Here is a 19,631-nt window from a genome sequence, read left to right on the forward strand (position 1 = left end):
CCTTGCCCCCGTCCCTGGCCCCTTCTTAGGGCCTTGGCAGATAAGACCCCAGCTTGGCCGGGCACTTACCCTCAGGGATGAAAACCGAGGCTAGACAGGCTGCCCCCGCCACCATATTTGATATGGCCCATGGATAACGGCGACCTATGCGGTCAATGGTGAGGATGATGAGGAAGGCGGCAGGGAACTCGACCAGGGCAGAGTAGAAGAAGTCCAGGTAGATGTTGCTCCCCGCCAGGCCCATGTGCATGATGAGGCCCTGGTAGAGAACAGAGCTCGTGAACCTGAGCAAAGAGGAGAGCTCAGATCAAGACAAGCACCGAGAGCAAGCCACCGAAAGCTTGACTGTGGGACCCCTTTCTTTGTCATCTCATTATTGCTTTTCCCTCCATTCCACTGCTTTTACACCATCTGACCCATTATGGTGACTGGCTGTAACCGCAGAGTCTAGAAAGGGCAAGAATTAGGCTAACATTCCCTGGCCAAACTGAAAGGCAAGAAGCAATGTCTCAGTGGAAGGATTTATTTAGTAAAACTGTTTCAGGTTATTAGTGGTTGTTAATCTTTTCTCTTTCTGGTCTTCTGAAGTGAAGTGAAGTGTAGTCGCTCAGTCGTGTCTGACTCTTTGTGACCCCATAGACTGTAGCCTATCAGGCTCCTCCATCCATGGGATTTTCCAGGCAAGAGTGCTGGAGTGGATTGCCATTTCCTTCTCCATTCTGGTCTTCTAATGACTACTTAATCCAAACATAAGGAACACAGGAGACCAAGTGGGAACCAAATTCCTAAATGGATACAGCCCCACTTTTGATGATTTATCTTCTGACATGATACAGACATTTTTAAAATTAATTAATTTTTAAGATTGAAATATAGTTGATTTACAATGTGTGCCAGTCTCTGCTGTACAGCAAAGTGGCTCAGTTATATAAATATGCTTTCATTTTTATATTCTTTTCCATTATGGTTGACCATAGGATACCGAATCTCGTTCTCTGAGCTATATGGAAGGTCCCTGTTGTTTATCCATTCACAAACAAGACTTAGATGATGTTTTTGGTTTTGTTGACCAAAAGTGTTGAATGTCTGCAATGGAAAATATGAGGATAATAAGGCCAGGTTTCCCGATGCATTTCGCATGCAATATTGTGAAGGCTGCTAAATTAACTCCTGGTAAGCTTTGCTTTTGTCAGTGACTCTGGATAGTCTTTTATTGTTTAGCTGTCCCATGTGGCATGCAGGACATTCAGGATCTTAGTTCCCCGACCAGGGATCGATCTTGTGCTCCCTGCAGTGGGAGCGTGGACCACCAGGGGCGTCCCCTTCTGTCAGTGACTGTGAAGCATCATTTGGCTGCTCTGTGTCATCCCAGTGATGTCACTCAGTGAAGGGAAAGCGTGCTGCGTGGTGCAGAGGGTGGTGCGGAGCCCGCGGCCCAGCGCTCTGGAGCAGCCTGCAGGCAGTGAGGATGCTCAGACTTGCTACTGGATGTGGAGTCAGCGGTTATACCTGTCGGGTAGTCTTGTTTGAGAAGTTTATTTATTTACATTTTCTCCAGGTGGAAAAGAAAAGGCCTTGCAGTAGAGATCTACACTCATGTCAATTAATCTACGCAACAAGGACCTACTGTACAGCACCGGGGACTCTATCAGTATTTAGTAACAACCTGCCAGCGCTTCCCTGGTGACTCAGACGGTAAAGAATCTGATCTATCTGCTGATGCAGGAGACCCAGGTTCAGTCCCTGGGTCAGGAAGATCCCCTGGAGAAGGGAATGGCGGCCCACTTCAGTATTCTTGCCTGGAGAATTCTCATGGACTCCTCTCCTTCTCATGGACTCCTGCCAGAGGAGCCTGGCAGGCTGCAGTCCATGGGATCACAAAGAGTCAGACACAACTGAGTGGCTAACACTTCTATCACTTCTATAAGGGAAGAGAATTTGAAGCATATATACATATATATGAATCGCTGTGCTGTATAACTGAAACTAACATATTGTAAATCAATTACACTTCAATTTTTAAAAAATCTATACCAATTGTCTCAGTTTGACATTAGAATCACTTGGAAGATTTTTAAAGTATTGGTTCCTGGTTCCTTGCCTTGACAATTAAATCCATGTCTTTGTGGGAGAGGAGTCTGGCCTTGGTATTTTATAAACTCCCAGGTGATTCTTAAGGTAAAGCCAAGGTTGAGACTGTAGTGGTCTATGTGTTGGGTCTGTAAGCTGATTTCAACATCTGCCTGACAAAAATATAAATGAGCCCACTTGCAATCCACCACTGATGCTGACTGGACCTAGGCTACGTTTTGAAGGTACTCTTGGTCCCTCCCTCTATGTGGATGATGGAGATTAAAAGAATTTGGAGAGATTTTAAAGTGGAGAATAATCCTTACCAGTTGTACATCAAGATCAAGGTGTGTTTCCTTATTTGAGGGGTTCTGACCAAGTCAAGGAATGAAGGATTCAACTTCTCGCCAACTTCCTCATCCGGTCTGAGGCTCTGAGAATATAAACAATAGCAATAGTTTCGTATATTTCATGACAGCGTCCCGGGGTCACCCCGGGAACATAATACCTTAGACTTGCTAATTGCTTTTAATGTGCCCAGAGCTAGCTAAGCCCTTCACACACATTAACTCGTTTAATCAATATAAGCACCCTACAAGTTAGATTTTATGTTTTTCACTATGTCTCACAGAAGAGGATACTGGGCTACAGAGAAGTGGGGTAATTCATGCATATATATTATGGGATGCTGTTGGTAAAGTGTGGTGGGGTAAAACTGAGGTCCTCCAGTGACCCTGAGGGCTGAGGGCATTGACACAACCTCTCTGCACACCCAGACCTGAGTGAGGCCCAATAGGAGACTGCTCGAGGACCTTGGCACTCAGACCAGCGTTGGCATCACCTGGGGCTTGTTAGAATGAAAGGTCTCTGGGGACTTCTCTAGTGGTTCAGTGGCTAAGACTTCAGTGCAGGAGGCCTGGGTTTGATCCCTGGTCAGGGAACCAGGTCCTGCATGCCAAATCTCATATGCTGCAATGAAGATCGAAGATCCTGCATGTCTCAACTAAGACCTGGTGCAGCCAAACAAATAAATAAAATAAAATATTAAAATAATAAAGAGCAAAATATCTCTGGCCCCAGCCCAGCCAGAGGGAAATGCATGTTCACAGGTTCCCCTGGTGAATTGAGAAGCCCACTCTAGAAGGACACAATCGATGATGGACCGGTCAAGCTGGTGTTGGAAGAAGCCTCCAGGGAACCAGCAATGACCGGACTTAGCGTCCTCACATGAACTCTGACCGTGGGGGAAGACAGTGACCCACGTGTGCTTTATCCCCTGGCCAGTGTCCAAGAGGATCTGACTTCTAAGAATCAGTGCTATGCCAGTTGTTCATGCAGAAAACACAATAGGTACTCTAACCACCCAGAGAGGAAGTGAAGGGAAAAGGCCTCTGAGTCTCTCACTGTGAATGTCAGGTCAATCTCAGATTTGTACAGGTCACCCATTTCAGAGCCTCATCAAAAATGACTTGCTATTATGTCAATACAAATTCCTAGTAAGCTTGATTTTCTCTTTACCAGGTCCTGTCAGGCGAAAAGTTTTAAACTAAAGGTGATGAGGTCTACTAAAGGCGAAATGCTAAGTGCACGGAAAATGGACACGTTGATTTGTTCTATTCAGGAAGGCAGGGGGTTGTTTAAAATATTTTGGGATAATTTTTTATCTAAAATTTTAAAAATTCTAAGGAATTATTGGTGTTTGAAGATTCTTCCCTCTGTACTGGGGCTGAGGGCCAACACAGTCAAGAGATGAACAAGATTGAAGCTCCTCATTTGACTTTCAAATGACTTTTGGTTTCCTTTGATGTTTCCCATCTGCTTAAAATATTCTACTGGGAACCACAAATCTTAGTACAACAGGAATATCCTGCTGTGCACGGGAGGTGGGCCCCTTCTGCAGCTCCCCATGGAGACAGTGCATGCTTTTTCCTCCTTTTCACAGTTCCCTGCTTTGCTACTTCAGCCGCTGGCTCACCTGAAGAGATCCGGGCAAGGGTTTTCCATTTTTCTTTGCAATATGCTTAATGATCTTCATGGCTTTTGCATTTTTGTTCTGGGAGATCAGCCATCGAGGAGACTCAGGTACACACCTGGGGCACAGAAAAAGTGTCATCAGTGCTGTTAAGTAGAGGGGAAAATCCTACTTGGCCCTCCACCTGCTCAGCGGTCACAAGCCAATTTTTGGGAGGGGCCTCACATAAAGAGGTTTGGTTGTATCTACAGAGGAAGTAAAATTGTGTGGAGACTTCACAGTAAAGGAAACCATCAACAAAATGAACAGACAGCCTACTGAACGGGAGAGAATACTTGCTAGCTATATATCGAATAAGGGGTTGATATCCAAAATATATAAAGAGCTCATTCAACCTGATAGCTAAAATCCAAACAATTTGATTTAAAAATGAGCAGAGTGGGACTTCCCTGATGGCCCCAGGGGTTAAGAATCCGCCTGCCAATGCAGGGGACAAGGGTTTGATCCCTGGTCTGGGAAGATCCCACATGCTTTGGAGCAAGCATGTGTACCACAACGACTGAGGCTGCACTGTAGAGCCCGTGCTGTGTAACAGGAGAAGCTGCCACTGCGATGAGAAGCCCGTGTATGCTCACTAGAGAGTGGCTTCCACTCACTGCAACTAGAGAAGCCCACGCACGGCCTCAAAGATGCAGCACAGCCAAATCTTTTTTTAATTTTAAAAATAAACAAAAATGAACAGAGCATTGGAACAGACATTTTTCCAAAGAAGATATACAGACGGCCACTAAGGACATGAAAAGATGCTCAACATCACTAATCACCAGGGAAAAGCAAATCAAAACTACAGTTGAGATATCACCTCAATATGTCAGAGTGGCTGTTATCAAAAAGACAAGAAATAGCAAGTACTGGCGAGGATATGGAGAAAAGGGAATCCTGGTGAACGGTTGGTGGGGATGTATACATTGGTGCAGCCACCAGGGAGAAAGGTATGGAATAATATTAGAAATAGAACCACTGTGTTGTCCAGAAATCCCACTTCTGAATATTTATCTGAAGAAACAAAACAGCCCAAACACCTGTTTTCTACTCTTCATCTTGAGTGATCTTTTGCAAAAGCAGCTCTATTGTGGGGCTTGTGAAATTGTAAGAAAACTCAATATGACTCAGTTGAGTAAAAGTGGCAAGAACTGCTTCAGAGATGGTCAGAACTTGGATAATACCTGGCCCTTTCCTGTCATGCTAAAGCATCACGTCATTCTGAGGAGAATAAGACTATTGAAAAATATTTAAGGCACAGAGTAAGGAGGTAGACCTGGATTTTTTCAATGCAATGCGAAGCATGGACTAGAGGATAGGAAAGCTGACGCCAAACAGACCAGTTATGAATCTGTCCAGAAAGCCAGGCAATAAATAATGAGCTCCTAATGAGAACAGGAAAAAACAAGGGGGTGGATTCCGAGATAGAAAGGGGGTAGAAAGGATAGAGGGAAGGAGCTAAGAATCACCCTCAGAATATTACTGGCTTTTGGAGAAGAAACAGGCTTCCTGGAAAGGGTTTAGATGTTAAATCCTTAGACAAGGCACGTATGGGAAGAATAGGTAGCTATGTCCAGGAAGTAAATAAGTGGGTTTTTGCAAAGAAGATTTGGTTGATAATCCATCACCCTTTTTATTGTATCTCAGATAACCTCATATTAGGAGCTTTTGAGAATTTCTGCTATTTCCATGTTTCCCTTGGGCAGGAATGACTGACATTTCGCTTGCTCTGTTAACTCTGATTGATTGGTATGGTCTGACTGGGGTGCCACATTGGCCTAATCTGGGATAAAAACTGCTGTGATTGATTGGGGATGTCTGCTTCGGACCTGGCGGTGCAAGTGTTAACAACAGAGTCACCCTTCACCTTCTCAATCTTGGAGTTTCTTCTGAGGAGAGGCAGAATAAGAACGGTAATATTCTCAGTCTCTTCAAATGGTATTACCGCCACTAGAAGCTAATTTTTAAAACCACATAAATAATGTGAAAATGTGAGATCCAAGTCATAAAGCTCTTTGTTCAAAGTGAAAGAACATTTGGTTTCCAGAAGGGGAGACAGGTGGAAACTTGTAATTTTCAGCCCTGAAACACGGACCTGGGTTTTCCGTGAAACAGAAGAGTGAAGGACAGCTTAGGCTGGATGGATGGTGTGCATTGGGGGAAGATAGCCTTTTTAGTTAAATGTAATATTTCAGTTTCTTTCCTTTTTGTTCCACGTGGACTTACCAGTAATAGAGCAAGAAGCAGAAGTTGGGCAGAGTCACGGTGAGCTGAAGCCACCTCCAGTGCGGAAGCGCATAGGCCACCCCAGCAAGCACAAGGAGTCCAACCGTGAAGGCCACTTGGTAGACAATCCCCACTGTCCTCCGGTATCTCAGCCCGACAAATTCTGTAACTGTGGAGAGAACCCAAAGGGCCAGCACCGGTCAGCACGCCAGTAAGCTGGTGATCCAATGAAAGGGCAACTAGAATGCCAACCTCGAAAATGCGGTCCAACCTCCAGAATTTTCTATACAGCTCTTAGAGAACATTTAAGTGTCCTCTGGGACCTATTCTGTTATGATTATTGCTATTGTGTTAACATAAAGTCTCATAATCCCACATTACATGGAATAAGCATTGAATTTAGAGCATAGATGATTTTCACGTAAATGAATAGCTCAGTATAATAGCTCATGTCCTTTTACATGAGTTAAATTTTTTCTTGGCCATCCTGTTAATGTGTGCAAATGGCTTGAAAACCTAAGGGGTGCATTTCCAAGTTGACTGAAGTCAGCTAGTATTGGCTGGCAAGAACTAATTTTTAAAATTTTAGGAATTTTGCAAGCTGATTTTTAACCCATTGTATCTTAAAATCAGTCGTGATGTGAGTATTCACAACTTAGAAATTGGAAAACACTATGAATCAGGTTTTTTATTCTCCAAGAACTGGTTTAAAGGCGTAACACTACACGTGGTATAATTATTGCCTTATCCTACGCCATACACCTGACAGCTATATGAAGCCCATGGTACATGGCTTTAGGCAATAGTCATTTTTATGTCACAGACATTCTAAAATTGACGTGCCAGATATTCCATGAACCACAGAATTTTGCTTGAAATGTTTGGTTATCATGTTAAAGATTTCAGCTATTTGTAAACCAAACAGAAATGTTCTCTGAAATTATTTCTATGAAGTACTGTGAACTATCCAAAAGTACTTACAAAGACAGATGAAATTGTGTGCATAATAAACGGAAACATCTGTCTTTCAAAGTGGTTGGGGTCACGGATGAGGTCTTGGGGTAGCAAGTAGAAAAGCAGAAAAAGGGCGCATGGCAAGGGCACCATAAGGGCACCGTAAGGACACTAGAGGAGACAGTACCGAGAGGAGGCTGAAATCTACATCCAAAAGTTACGTATTTCGATGTCATGTCTTCAGAGGCCACGTTCCTCATCAAATAACTACAGGCATTCATCTCTTTTTTGTCCTCACATAGATCAGGGGACTACCGTGACAGGCACTGAAAAGTATTAAAGGCGCCATTTCCTCCTCATCTCATAGAATCCCCCAAATGTACTGGCCCCTCTCCTGGGCCAGTTTTCAAGCACAGATATTCTAGTTCTCTCGTGTGAAATGAGAGATGTATTATTATTATTTAAATTTCAGAGTCCATTTCCCTTTGTGTGGATGCTACTTGAATGTACCCAAAAGAAAATGAAGTGATTTCCCCAAATCTAAGTGTGGTGGTAATTCTCCTTAATATCACTTTAAAGATGCTCTGCTGTTATAATGTAAATATTTGCCTATAATCCATGGAGCTTAAGCATAGCTCTGGCTCCTAATGAGTAGGATGTAAATGATATTCCTGGTCCTACGAATGGCTTGCTGAGGACCCGAGATTGACCACAGTACTTGTATCCTCAGTTTCCTTGCATATAATTTGAGGATAACTGTGGTTTGCTAGAGTGGATGTACTCAAACTAATGAAGTCTCTTATAAATCTAGCATGTTTCTCATTGAATGTTCTCTCTGTATAGCCTGGTACTAAATTTCATTGCGTTCAAACCAGTCAGTCCTAAAGGAAATCAACTCTGAATATCCATTGGAAGGACCGAAGCAAAAGCTCTAATTGTTTAGCCACCTGATTTGAAGAGCCAACTTGATGGAAAAGACCCTGATGCTGGGGAAGATTGAGGACAAGAGGAGACAGGGACGACAGAGGATGAGATGGTTGGATGGCATCACCGACTCAATGGACACGAGTTTGAGCAAACTCTAGGAGACAGTGAAGGACAGGGAAGCCTGGTGTGCTGCAGCCCATGGGGTCGCAGAGTCAGACATGACTTAGTGGCAGAACAACAATCAGAAGAGCCTGGTAGGCTAGACTTTCTCTCTATGGAACACACTAGGGTACAGAAAGCAAAAATTCCTAAAGCGTTGTATAAGAATTTGGATGGCACACTGTTTACCCTCAATCCTGTTCCATTGCTTTCTTTCTAGGAGGAATGTAGAATGAGTCTAGTGAAAAGATTTTAGAAATTCTCTTGATACAGAAAGAAAAATCTTTCAACGTTGTCTTGAAGCTGAGTCCAGTTTTCTGTGTAGCTTCCCCCACCAGACTGACTGTGTTTTGCCAGCCAACCTTTGTTCCCACAGCTACAATCACAAGTGTTCTTACTCAGGATGTAGCCTATTAACCAGCCTGCTTTGCTGACCAGTCCTTGAATCAAGCGAAAAATTAGCATCCATGTGTAGTTTGGGGAGATGGCCATGAGCACTCCAGATGAAGCGTTTATGAGGATTGTAATCAAGAGACAGAGCTTACGGCCAAACCTGTGAAGAGAAAACGAAGAGAGGGAATGGCATCAGATTAGATTCACGAAAGTTGTAGAAAATTCACACAAGCTATGGAACTCTAACTAAAGTGGGGGTCAACTCTGAAGGATGGAAATTCAAGAGGTACAGATTGACTCCCTCCAAGAGAATCCCTGACTTTGGGTCTGTTCCGTTGGCACGATGTGTAAACAGCGAGACCCTTTCTGGGCTGCAGAATCTCTCAGCCTCACACTGTGGAGGGTACTCAGGGAGGGGAGATTCTTCGAGCTCCCCAGTCCTGAATGCCCCAAGGGCCTATCTAAGCCTTCCATCATCACATGAGCTGGGCCTCTCCACGAACAGACTCAACTGCCCACCCAGGAGCTTTTGCTTTAGAAAAAACAAAACTCAGAGTTCGGTGAATTTCCCTATCCATTTCAACACTGCCTTTGGGCTTCATGGTATTTGTGTGTCTCCATGGAAACGGTTGTTTGTGCCCTCACCTCGTGTGTTCCCCTTCCTTAGGCCTTTGTCGTGCAGTCCCCTAGCAGGAGAGCTCCTGTATATTTTATTATGGGGACTTGGGTTTCATCAGTTCAAGGACCTGGGAGTGTCTCAGTACGCAGAGTAGAGGAAAATGTGGGAACCTGGGCTTAACCTTGTCTTTACGGAAACAGAACAGGACCGTATGCTTCCTGCCCCCACCCCACACCACCATGCCCTCTGCCTGCCTTCTGTCTGCAGAAAACTTTGGTCAAAGAATGAGTTTAATCAGAGAAGTGAGAAATGTGGAAACAAAGGGCAGCAGTCAAAGGAGACTAAATAATAACAGTGTCATCAAGCACAGTCAAGACCCTTAGTTCTTTCTCAAGGGCTTTAGATAATATCCTGAGCCTTATCCTGTGAGCTGTCTTTAGGATATCATTAATGCTTTAAGTCTGAAATTTAAAGACCAAGCAGTCCCATTGGGAATCGATGTAAATTGCCAAACTTCTTAAAACTCTGTGTTGACTACATCATTTGTGAATTCTCAGTCAACTATTCCCCACTGTAAACGTATACCCCCTTAGCCTTTTATCCACAGCCTTCCAAAGTCACAACTCGACACAACGTTTTAGCCTTTCTTTCCATGTTCTCCTACCCAACACCCTTCACTTATCCTCAAAGAATTTATAAGCAAGCGTTCAAATGAGATTTCAACTTCCGAAGTTGACTCGGGTGACCGCAAAGCACCGCAATCGTGCTCCCCTAGGTGACAAAATCCCACGGCTGATGAGAGGGGGCATTCACCGTTTGAAACTCAGAGCGTGGGAACCTTCAGAAACTCGAATCTACGAATGCAGCTCACTAGGGGACAATTTCACAGATGGACACAAGGCGATTAAAACAGTAAGGCAGGGCTGGAAGAAATTCTGGAGGTTCGGGAGACTGGTTTGAGACATCCCTACCTTCCTGCCCTCCTACAACAGAACCACTTGAGTGGTTAAATGAAAGAAAGAGAGAAAATCAAAGAGAGTGGGTGGACTCCTGCACCACTGGCTTCATAAATCCTTTAGCTACTTGCCACTCCGACTGTGGCCTGGGGATATGAGTATTGCCAGCGGGTGGTTTGAAAGGCAGATCCTCAGGCCCACTCCAGACCCAATGGATCAGAATCGTAATTCTAACAACCCCCCCAGGTGGTTGACATGCATGTTAACATTTGGGAACCACTGCTTTCATTTCACTGAGCCTCAGTCTCCCCCTGTGCAAACTGTGGATGATAACTTTCCTCTTCAAGGCTGTTAGGATCCTAGTGAGATATAACACACCATGATGTCCAGTACAATGACTGGCACATAGTAGGTAGGGGACAGCTTGTTTTGGAAGATTCCACAGAGTTGGGTAAGCCTGACTGCAACCCACTGGGACTTTGATTCTGTTTGGATCTGGTTCCATTATGACATCTGAACAGCGTGGTGGTGACTCTCAAGAACTGACTGATAGACTTTCAGAAAATTTGTGAGCTGAGTGTGAAATGGACCGTTATGAAAAATGAATGTATACGCTTACTCTAAAGTAAATTGCGTTAAAAGCTAGTGTAATAAATATGCAAAACATCTCTTCCTGATTATTTTGCAGTGTTTGAGTATTTATCTATGCTCATGAGGTTTTTACATCTTTTTGTTACATTTATGTGGTGGAAATGCCATAGGATGGTGCGTATTTCTCCAACTCTGTGTTCATGACCTCACTTTGGTAGCTTGAAATGGACCTCTATGGGAGCATCAACAGCATGGAGATCAGCAAACTCTACAAGTCAGGGCTTTCTCCTTTAGAGAGTCAGTTAAACATTCATAAGCCTGATGGGACTTCTCTGATAATCCAACGGTTAAGACTCTGCCTTCCAAAGCAAGAGGCATGGGTTGACCCCTGGTCAGGGGACTAAGATCCCATGGTCAAAATAAAATAAAATAAAACATTTACAAGCCTGACATTGAATTACTGATCATTGGAGTAAAAAGCCTGGAGTCGCTGATCGATTACTTTTTTGTGTCAGATGATTCTCACAATCGTTCTTTAGGCGGTCTGGATGATGAAACAAATGAGACATCTTATAAAAGGCTTATTTCCAAATTTTCTAGCATGTATCTTCCCTCCCTCCCACCTGACGGTTGCAAAGCTGACCCTCAGAAGTCTGGCTTGGTGTTCCTGGCTTTCTTCTAAAAGGCACTTCAGCTCTTAAAAGACTCCTCACCCCTTCAGCTGTTAGGTCATATTTTGAAAATTCCTTATAGCAATCTATTTTGTTTAATCTGTAGCATCAAATGGGTTCCCATGAGATTCTTGTCCCATTCTTGTCCCAACCTGAGAGTTGTTCAGAAACAGCTGTTGAGTGTGCAAAAGATTAGTCATCTTATTCCATACCCTTATCTGCACACAGCAGAGGAGAAAGGGGGTAATAACCAACCAGACTTCAGACAGTTTAAGAAAAAGAAATAGAGGAATGTGCACAGCTTGCGGGGGGAAAGAATGATGACTCATCAGCTTTACACAGGAGATTTCAACAAAGGGGACAAAATGATGAGGTCATTTCAGAAGGTGGATAATCGCCCGGGGATTGTAAGTCAGGAATGCACCGTCAGGAGAGAATTATAACCCGTTTCCTACTCTCTGAGTGGGATGGGAATAATTAACTCATTTATTTAACCAACTGTGAAGCTCGGTCACCTATTTGTTCACTTCCGTGCTGGCAGAGTTGAGTGTTAGTCTGCTCTTTCCAGCGCGGGTGGGAGTGGAGAGGGAGCCAGGGGCCAGGGGCCCGAGCAGCCACATGCTGGAGCAGGGTGGACTCTGGACCGCCCTTGTTAGGGTGCTTCTTCCTTCTTAAAGGATCATCTCCAAACCACTGCCCTCAGTTCGGTAGCAATACTAGCGGAAGCAAACGCCCTCCCCTTGCACCTCACCAGCCTCTTCGCCACACAGAGTCCCAAGAGGAGCCTCTGAAAGAAGGTGCACAGGCGGTTACAGAAGAGGCACGAGGCCCAGGGCTGCCTCAGACCTAGCGCCCCCTCTGCCACTCCCCTCCTGCCTGCTGCCGCAGGGAGTCCCGGCTGTGCACGTTCAGATGCCCCTGAGGTGTGACCGACTCAGCCAGCCTTATTCGTCTTTAACATATTTGCCGGGTTTAATCCAGACAGACCACGCAGTATCATCAGACCAAATGTTCTACCTGCGTTTCATATTAAGCTCACAGGTGTGGGTTTATCTGTACCAAAGATAGAGTTGGAGAAGGCAGCAGGCATATTTACCATTTATTTCAGAATTAAACATGCGTAGTTTATAACAAGTTACGAGACTATATATTCATTGCTCAGTCATGCAGCACCATCTCACTAGGTGACTAACAGTTTAAGAGGATGATACTGTTCAAAATGTTGCTCACTCTGCCTGGCATAGAAAACACACCCAGTAAACAGTTGGTATGATAGCTCTGATGGCCAAATTAGCTAAGGTGCTTGCCAAGTACAGAGCTGATTTTTCTATTCCTCTCCCTTTTTTAGTCACTCAGTAATGTTCAACTCTTTGTGACCCCATAGACTGTAGCCCCCCAGGCTCCTGTGTCCATGGGATTCTCCAGGCAAGAATACTAGAGTGAGTTGCCATGTCCTTCTCCAGGGGATCTTCCTGACCCAGGGATCGAACCTGGGTCTCCTACATTGCAGGTAGATTCTCTACTGCCTGAGCCACCAGGGAAGCCCTCCTTTCCCTGTCTCTTTAGGGGACTCCTAATAATGTCTAATTGATCATTGATCAATCAGATCAATGAGTAAAGATGCACATTATGAGGAACTTTCAGCACAGTGAATGTGGGATTACAAAACGATGGATAAATAAGAGACCCAGGAAGAGCTGGATTGGTACGAGCCACTGAAAACAAGCTCCTGAAGATGCAGACCCAAGTGAGAAGACCACCGGCCATGCGTCCCACCTGGAGAAATCTCCCTTCATTTATCTCTTGGGACGTGACATTATGGAATCGAATATTTACCTCTGTCAGTGTGGAGACCCTGCTTCCCTTTCCCCGTTATACTGTACCTTCCACACATATGTTGGGTTAACCAAAAGTTTCATTCAAAGTTTTCTGTAAGATCATAAGGGAAAACACAAAGGAACTTTCTGGCCAACTCAACAATTACATCTGGCTCTGGGGCCCCGATTCAGGAATCCTGCACACCCTTAGGCTCACGTAAGAACACTAGTGAGATTCTACCCGGCTCTGGGACTTGAGAGGGAAGAGCGAAGAGGCCCCGAATGTGGATGACGGGGGGGATGGCAGGAAGCCAAATGAAGAATCAGGATTACGAAAGGGATCCAGTCATCTTTCATCTGTCATCTCTCCCGTCTCACCCTCAGCTTCTGGACAACCCACAAGGAAACACTGCTACCCGATGCTGAAACACCCCTCGATGAGCCCCAAGAATGAGAAAGCACAGACAGAGCGGGGAGAAGTCCAAGACTGTCGCGGCCACCCAGGGAAGTGCGGCCGGCGTGCTGTGGGGCAGGAGGGCATTCAGGCAGGGGCTGGTGCTCTCCTTGGACGGTTTCAATCCCACCACTTCTGCGGCACACCTACCTGTCTGCTATGTAGCCGATACTCATAGAACCGATAAAGAATCCTACATTCACCGCCGACTGAAACAGGTCCAGCATCCAGGAGTCAGCACACACTAGGTTAAACTGCGAGGGGCCGCAGGGGTCCCGAGTTGGGCGAGAAAGAAAACAAAGTCCTGTTAGACACAACTCAGCCCAGGGGACACGGGAGGCACTCCTTGTACTGCACTGAGTAGCTGGATGACAATAACCCAACTTTCTCCTTGCTTGTGTTAATTTTCTTTACACAGTCTGAAGATTTGACCCGCAGCCTGTTTAGCATTCTACCTGGTGGTATGTCATCAGGCTAAACTCTATTTTGGCTAAATCAGCTGAAATTAGGTAATTACTTGTGCACGAACCATTCCTCTTTCTAATTTCAATGCACAGAGGCAAATAGGTGTGTGGACATGTTACAAGTGCTGCCTCAAGGAAGCTGGGAAGTTTGGCGTCTCTTTAAATTAGGGGAATTAGCATCTTGCGCATGGCTGTGGCCTTTGCTCTCATTTGGAACAAGAGGCAGTGTTGTAGGAGTCGCCGGTGCCGGCCTGGAGTTTGGGAGATCCGGTTTCTAGGGCGTAGAACTAAGTTTCTCTCTGTGCGTGCACTGTGTGCTCAGTGGCTTGGTCGCGTCCAGCTCTTTGCAACCTTATGGACTGTAGCCTGCCAGGCTCTTCTGTCCATGGGATTTCCCAGGCAAGAATACTGGAGTGGGTTGCCATTCCCTCCTCTAGGGGATCTTCCTTACCCAGGGATTGAACCCATATCCCTTGTATCTTCTGCATTGGGAGGCACAGTCTTTACCACTGAGCCACTTGGGAAGGCCTTCTCACTGTCTGGGGTAAAATTTTTCTCTGCCCTGGACCTCAGTTTCCTCATCTCTGTATGAATGAGTGAGATGAGCCAAGTTGTAAGGCCTCTTAAAAATTGTATGGTGTTAAATCTTCAATCCTTCACGTTTCATGTGACTGTCAGACCACTTTAGATCCTTAGAAAAAAAGGCTCTTCTACCTAAATGTCTGTTCAGACAGAGTATCTTCACATCGTCCAAGTGGTCCTTTTAAGTTAAGCCAAGCACCTGGCTTTCTTTGTAGGATAATCTTGTCCCCCTCTTTTGCTTTGCCTCCAATAAAATCGTGTCTCACTATTGTATATAAAATAGATAACTAGCAGGGACCTACTATAGAGCACAGGAACTCTACTCATTATTATGCAATAGTCTATGTAGAAAAAAATCTAAAGAGTGAGTGTATAAATATGTATGAGTGATTTACTTTGCTGCACACTAGAAACTGACACAATATTGTAAATTGGCTCTATTCCAATAAAAAATTTTTTAAACAGCAAGCCTCCATTGTTTTCCTTTTTATGGAAAAGAGGCCTCACAATCGGATGTATGTCAACTGTGTGTGTTGATGTTGCTCATTCGTGTCCAACTTTTTGCGACTCCATGGACTATAGCCTGCCAGTCTCCTCTGTCCGTGGAATTCTCTAAGCAAGAATACTGGAGTAGGTTGTTGTCTCCTTCTCCAGGGGATCTTCCCAAACCAGGGCTCGAACCCAGGTTTCCTGTACTTCAGGCAGATTCTTTACCCTCTGAGCCACCAGGGACGGACAAGTGTAGGAATGTCAAGTGTGGTTATTAATAAACTAATAGTACCATAGCAAAAGCTCCAACCCCAAATAGTTTGACATATATACTTTGAGCAAACTAAAGAGAAGAAAGTTAACCATTGAGAGAACAGTACATTGCATCACAGTAAGGCACCAGTCAGGTGAGTTCTAGGAGCTGTTGGCCGTCTGTCCATTCATATGACGGCAGGTGGAGGATACAGCTTCCAGAAATTCAGCCTGAGGCTTGGAAATTTCCCCTTTCCTGGCATTATTTCCAGGAATTCTGATATGTTTTTGTTTATTTCTTATACTGAGACTTGCATACACTAAAATCATTATGGCAATAATTTGAAGTTTCAACTAACTCACACTCCAGACAAGTAAGAGGCGGTATGTTTTGGTTGGAAACGAGGATTTTATGAGATCCTCTGACTCCACGTCTGGGCTTCCCCGGGTTCTTCCTTAAGGAAAGCTGCACTGTTTATCTCTTCTAAGTCCCATGGTCACCTACCTCGGTCACGATGGAGGAGCCGGACGTGTCGTACACCCAGCCCTGCACGCAGGGGCCCAGGGGCAGGGCGCTGCCATTGGCGGCCAGGCCTGCCAGCGGGTCCAGGCAGCTAAGGGCGCTCTGGTTCCAGTCCACCTTGTAGCGGAGGCACTGGCCCTCGGGCCCCGGGCCCGGCACCGTGTAGTTGAGCTCCTCCGCCAGGCTCCAGCCGCATCGCCGGCTCAGCTCCGCCACCCCCGGGCTCCGGCAGCGGTGGTCCGGGGTGAAGCCCAGGAAGACGATGCCCACATAGATGGGGGTGAAGGCGGCCGAGAGCAGACAGAGGAGGAAGAACGTTTGTTTCTGGAAAAAGTTGAATTCCCCGATGTGCTCTAGGATGTCGTCCACCGTCGGCATGATTCCGGGCAGAGATCCGAGGTTCTTTCCTGCGCTGCTCCGCTGTCGCTGAGCGAGGCTGCAGCCAGCTCAGCAAAGCCCCGACCAAAAGTCAAAGGGTGAGTGTACTTTAGAAGGGGGACCAGCCTCTGGTCCAGACCTCTGCTGGTGGGACCAACTCCCAGCCAGGCGCTTCCCTGGCCCCTGAACCCTGCTGCTCCCCGGAAGAATCCCAGGGTGAGATGCTGTGTTTACTATCGCATCCCTCCCGTGTGTGTGGGTCGCTCCCTCACCCAGCCCCACAAACGATCCTTCCTATGTCCCCCAAGGGGAGAAATCCGAGAGCTTTCACGTATCACAGCCCTGTTAATCTTTCTCTTAGTAAACCGAGCGTCCAGAAAATTAATACATTCATATCTCACCCACACAGCCGACCTTTTCACTAAGGTGTTGCAGGGAAACGAACTGGATTTTGGCCATGCTCCCCGGGTGCCGTGTGAATCACAGTCTCCGGCCAGAGTTCTTGTCTGGATTTGGGAGGTTCACGAACTGGATCGCTGGACTCCCACTACCAACCACAGCCCGTGACTTGGCACCTGCTGGGGCTGCCTTGTGTTGATTCCCCACTCTGCTCTTTCAAGAAGGACAATTTGACATTCCTGCCTTTGAATCCTGAAACTGCTTGACCCAATTGTGAGGAAAGAATAATATGTCCTCTCCACATGTAGGTCAAGTGGAGACGCAGGCGGGGCGGTCTTGTTCAGCTGCCTTTTTGTCTTATTTGTTATTTCTGCCTGTGATTGGTGCGGAGGGTACTCTTTAGGATGGCATTGGCCGCATCCAAGGGCAAGGGAAGCAGGCAGACATCTTTCTTGGGTGAGGGTGGAAGGATCCTCACCGAGGTGGGCAGCTGCCACTTTAGGAAGGTGGCTTCTTCATATATCTGCCTGTGAGAACACCAGAAATCTAATCTTGTTTACTTTCTTCTTTTTCTGTTAGGGTCTGTTTTCCTGTGGCTAGAGCAGCATGTGTCTAAAAGTTAGTGACTCATAGAAGTCCTTCTCCTCAAAGCAGCTGCAAACATCTTCTTTTTTTTTTTTTTAAACAAAGCAAGAAGCCGGGTGCCTGTGGGGTCCCTGTCTGCCTCCTCTGGGTCCTGCTGGGCTCCTGGAGGGGCTCTGCTTGATGGTGACAGGCTGGGGGTGGGGCTCCTGCCATCACTGACCCCCGTTTGAGTGAGTGGATTCAGACTCTAGAACCAAGAACTGGTGCAGTATTTCTGGCACAAAATTGTAGCACAAAGCTCATCCATGCAGCTCTACCCACTGACTATTTGATGTGCTCAGTCACTCAATCTTGTCCAACTCTTTTGCGACCCCATGGACTGTAGCCTGCTAGCCTCCTCTGTCCATGGACTTTTCCAGGCAAGAGTACTGGAGTGGGCTGTCACTTCCTCCTCCAGGGGATTTTCCTGACCCAGGGATGGAACCCATGTCCCTGCACTGGCAGGTGGATTCTTTATCACTGAGCCACCGGGGAAGCCCATTCAAAGGAGAAAAGAGAACAGAAGCAGTGAGACTTGAATTGAGCTGCTGGCTGTACCCTAAGTGGCCAAGGCCAAGACTGGACCATGCTGAGCAGGGGTCTCGGCTTCTGAGGGAATAAGCTGTCATGACCTAAAAGCGCCAGCCCCTCAAGGCCGAGGCTCGATCTGCATCCGTCTTGGATAATAGGTGACAGGAAGGATTTCCAGGGAGAGGAGGCCACAGCCAGTTGCCTGAATTTGGATATGAGTTCCAGCTCTTTGCTCAGGAGATCTCTAGAGGCAAAGAGATTTTTCAAATAAAGATGAGAAAACCATGAATAACATAAACAGCAGAAAAATAATGTCAACTAACAAAAAGATAAGGTGATATTGGGCAAGAAAAACATGGCTTGAACTTCCATGTCCAAGAAAATGCAGTAGATGGCCTTTTTCTTCCCACTGAGCACAACAAAAACCCGTGGACAATGTATACAAAACAATCACCAGGAGTCGCTGTACCCTGGAGAGGAGGCAGACCCGGAGGGCACCTCTGGGCCCAGAAAGTGACATGGCCCCAGACCGGGTGCTGGAGAAGCAACAAGCCAGAAATACCAGTTGTCCCAACCCAGCACCATGTGAAGTCCCAACACAGGCCTGCTCTCTCTAGATTCCTGGGAGTAAGTTGGAGCTTTATCATGACCGAAGTGGACATCTCCTATATATAGGAGATCACATTGTCTCTTAAGCAATCCCAGAACTCCGTAAGATGAAGCACCGCTTTAAGAGTTGCAGTCTGTAGTTCTGCGGTGTGATCTTGTCCTCTGAACAAGGATGCTGAGCACCCTGGACGTGGTTCCCCGGCTGAGAACAATTAGCAGGGACCAGCGATTGCCTCCTCTCACCACTGTTAAACTTGTGGATCTCTCAACAGGATCCTCAACGCACAGCCAGTGGACCTTGGAAGCTGCCACCTTCACGGCCCGACACTCGCTACTGAAGGGCAGAGCCATCTTCACCATGCCTGTCCACATGTTCTCTACCTACTAGCCTGGTTCTCGCCTCCAGAACTACCAGAACAAGACTCCTCTTCCTTGAGGGGACCTCTCCATCCTACAGTCGAAGTTTGTGCATTGCTGAGAGTGACTCAGGGAGACCAGAGAGGCCTAGCAGGTGCCCAGCAGGGCCAGCTGGGGCTTTGGTCTTGCTACTCCACATCCAGCCTCTTCTCTCACCCCAGGTGCCAATGGCGGAAACCAGGGGAGGACCGTCAGGTGGCAGAGAGTGTGTTGGGGAGGAAGGGAGGAGAGAAGGACACTCGGGTCTGCTGAGCGTGTGCTCTGCTCCAGGCAGCCTCTGAGGAGCCGAGTCTTTCCTGTAATAAGGAGATCGTTTCCACAGGGTGGACGTGAGTGTCCCTGATTTACAGAAGAAGACACTGAGGGTCAGAGCAGTTTACAGGCTTCTTAAATGTCAGCCAGTCAATTAAGGATGAATCAGACCCAAGGCAAGGATGTCCCCAAATCTCCCCTGCCTTCTGTCATTTGCTGGAAGTGACATAAAGTGAAGTGAAGTGATAGTCAGTCACTCA

The 19,631-nt window shown here is 46.3% G+C and overlaps 1 protein-coding gene across 2 annotated transcripts in view; it reads right to left on the bottom strand.

Annotated features, from left to right (window-relative positions):
- The window catches only part of LOC102184151 (solute carrier family 22 member 2), a 32,639-nt gene extending 15,593 nt beyond the window's left edge, over positions 1–17,046 (bottom strand). The window contains exons 1-7 of one of the 2 annotated variants that reach the window (XM_005684952.3): positions 16,144–17,045; positions 14,002–14,105; positions 8,749–8,903; positions 6,311–6,479; positions 4,046–4,160; positions 2,397–2,503; positions 70–284 (exon numbers count right to left, since the gene is read on the bottom strand). In XM_005684952.3, the coding sequence (XP_005685009.2) occupies positions 70–284; positions 2,397–2,503; positions 4,046–4,160; positions 6,311–6,479; positions 8,749–8,903; positions 14,002–14,105; positions 16,144–16,539 (1,261 nt within the window). In that variant the 5' untranslated portion in view covers positions 16,540–17,045. Of the gene's footprint in view, positions 1–69; positions 285–2,396; positions 2,504–4,045; positions 4,161–6,310; positions 6,480–8,748; positions 8,904–14,001; positions 14,106–16,143 lie in introns of both variants that reach the window. The other variant, XM_018053437.1, reaches the window with a different exon arrangement.

This window comes from Capra hircus, chromosome 9, assembly GCF_001704415.2.
Source record: "Capra hircus breed San Clemente chromosome 9, ASM170441v1, whole genome shotgun sequence".
Lineage (NCBI taxonomy): Eukaryota > Metazoa > Chordata > Mammalia > Artiodactyla > Bovidae > Capra > Capra hircus.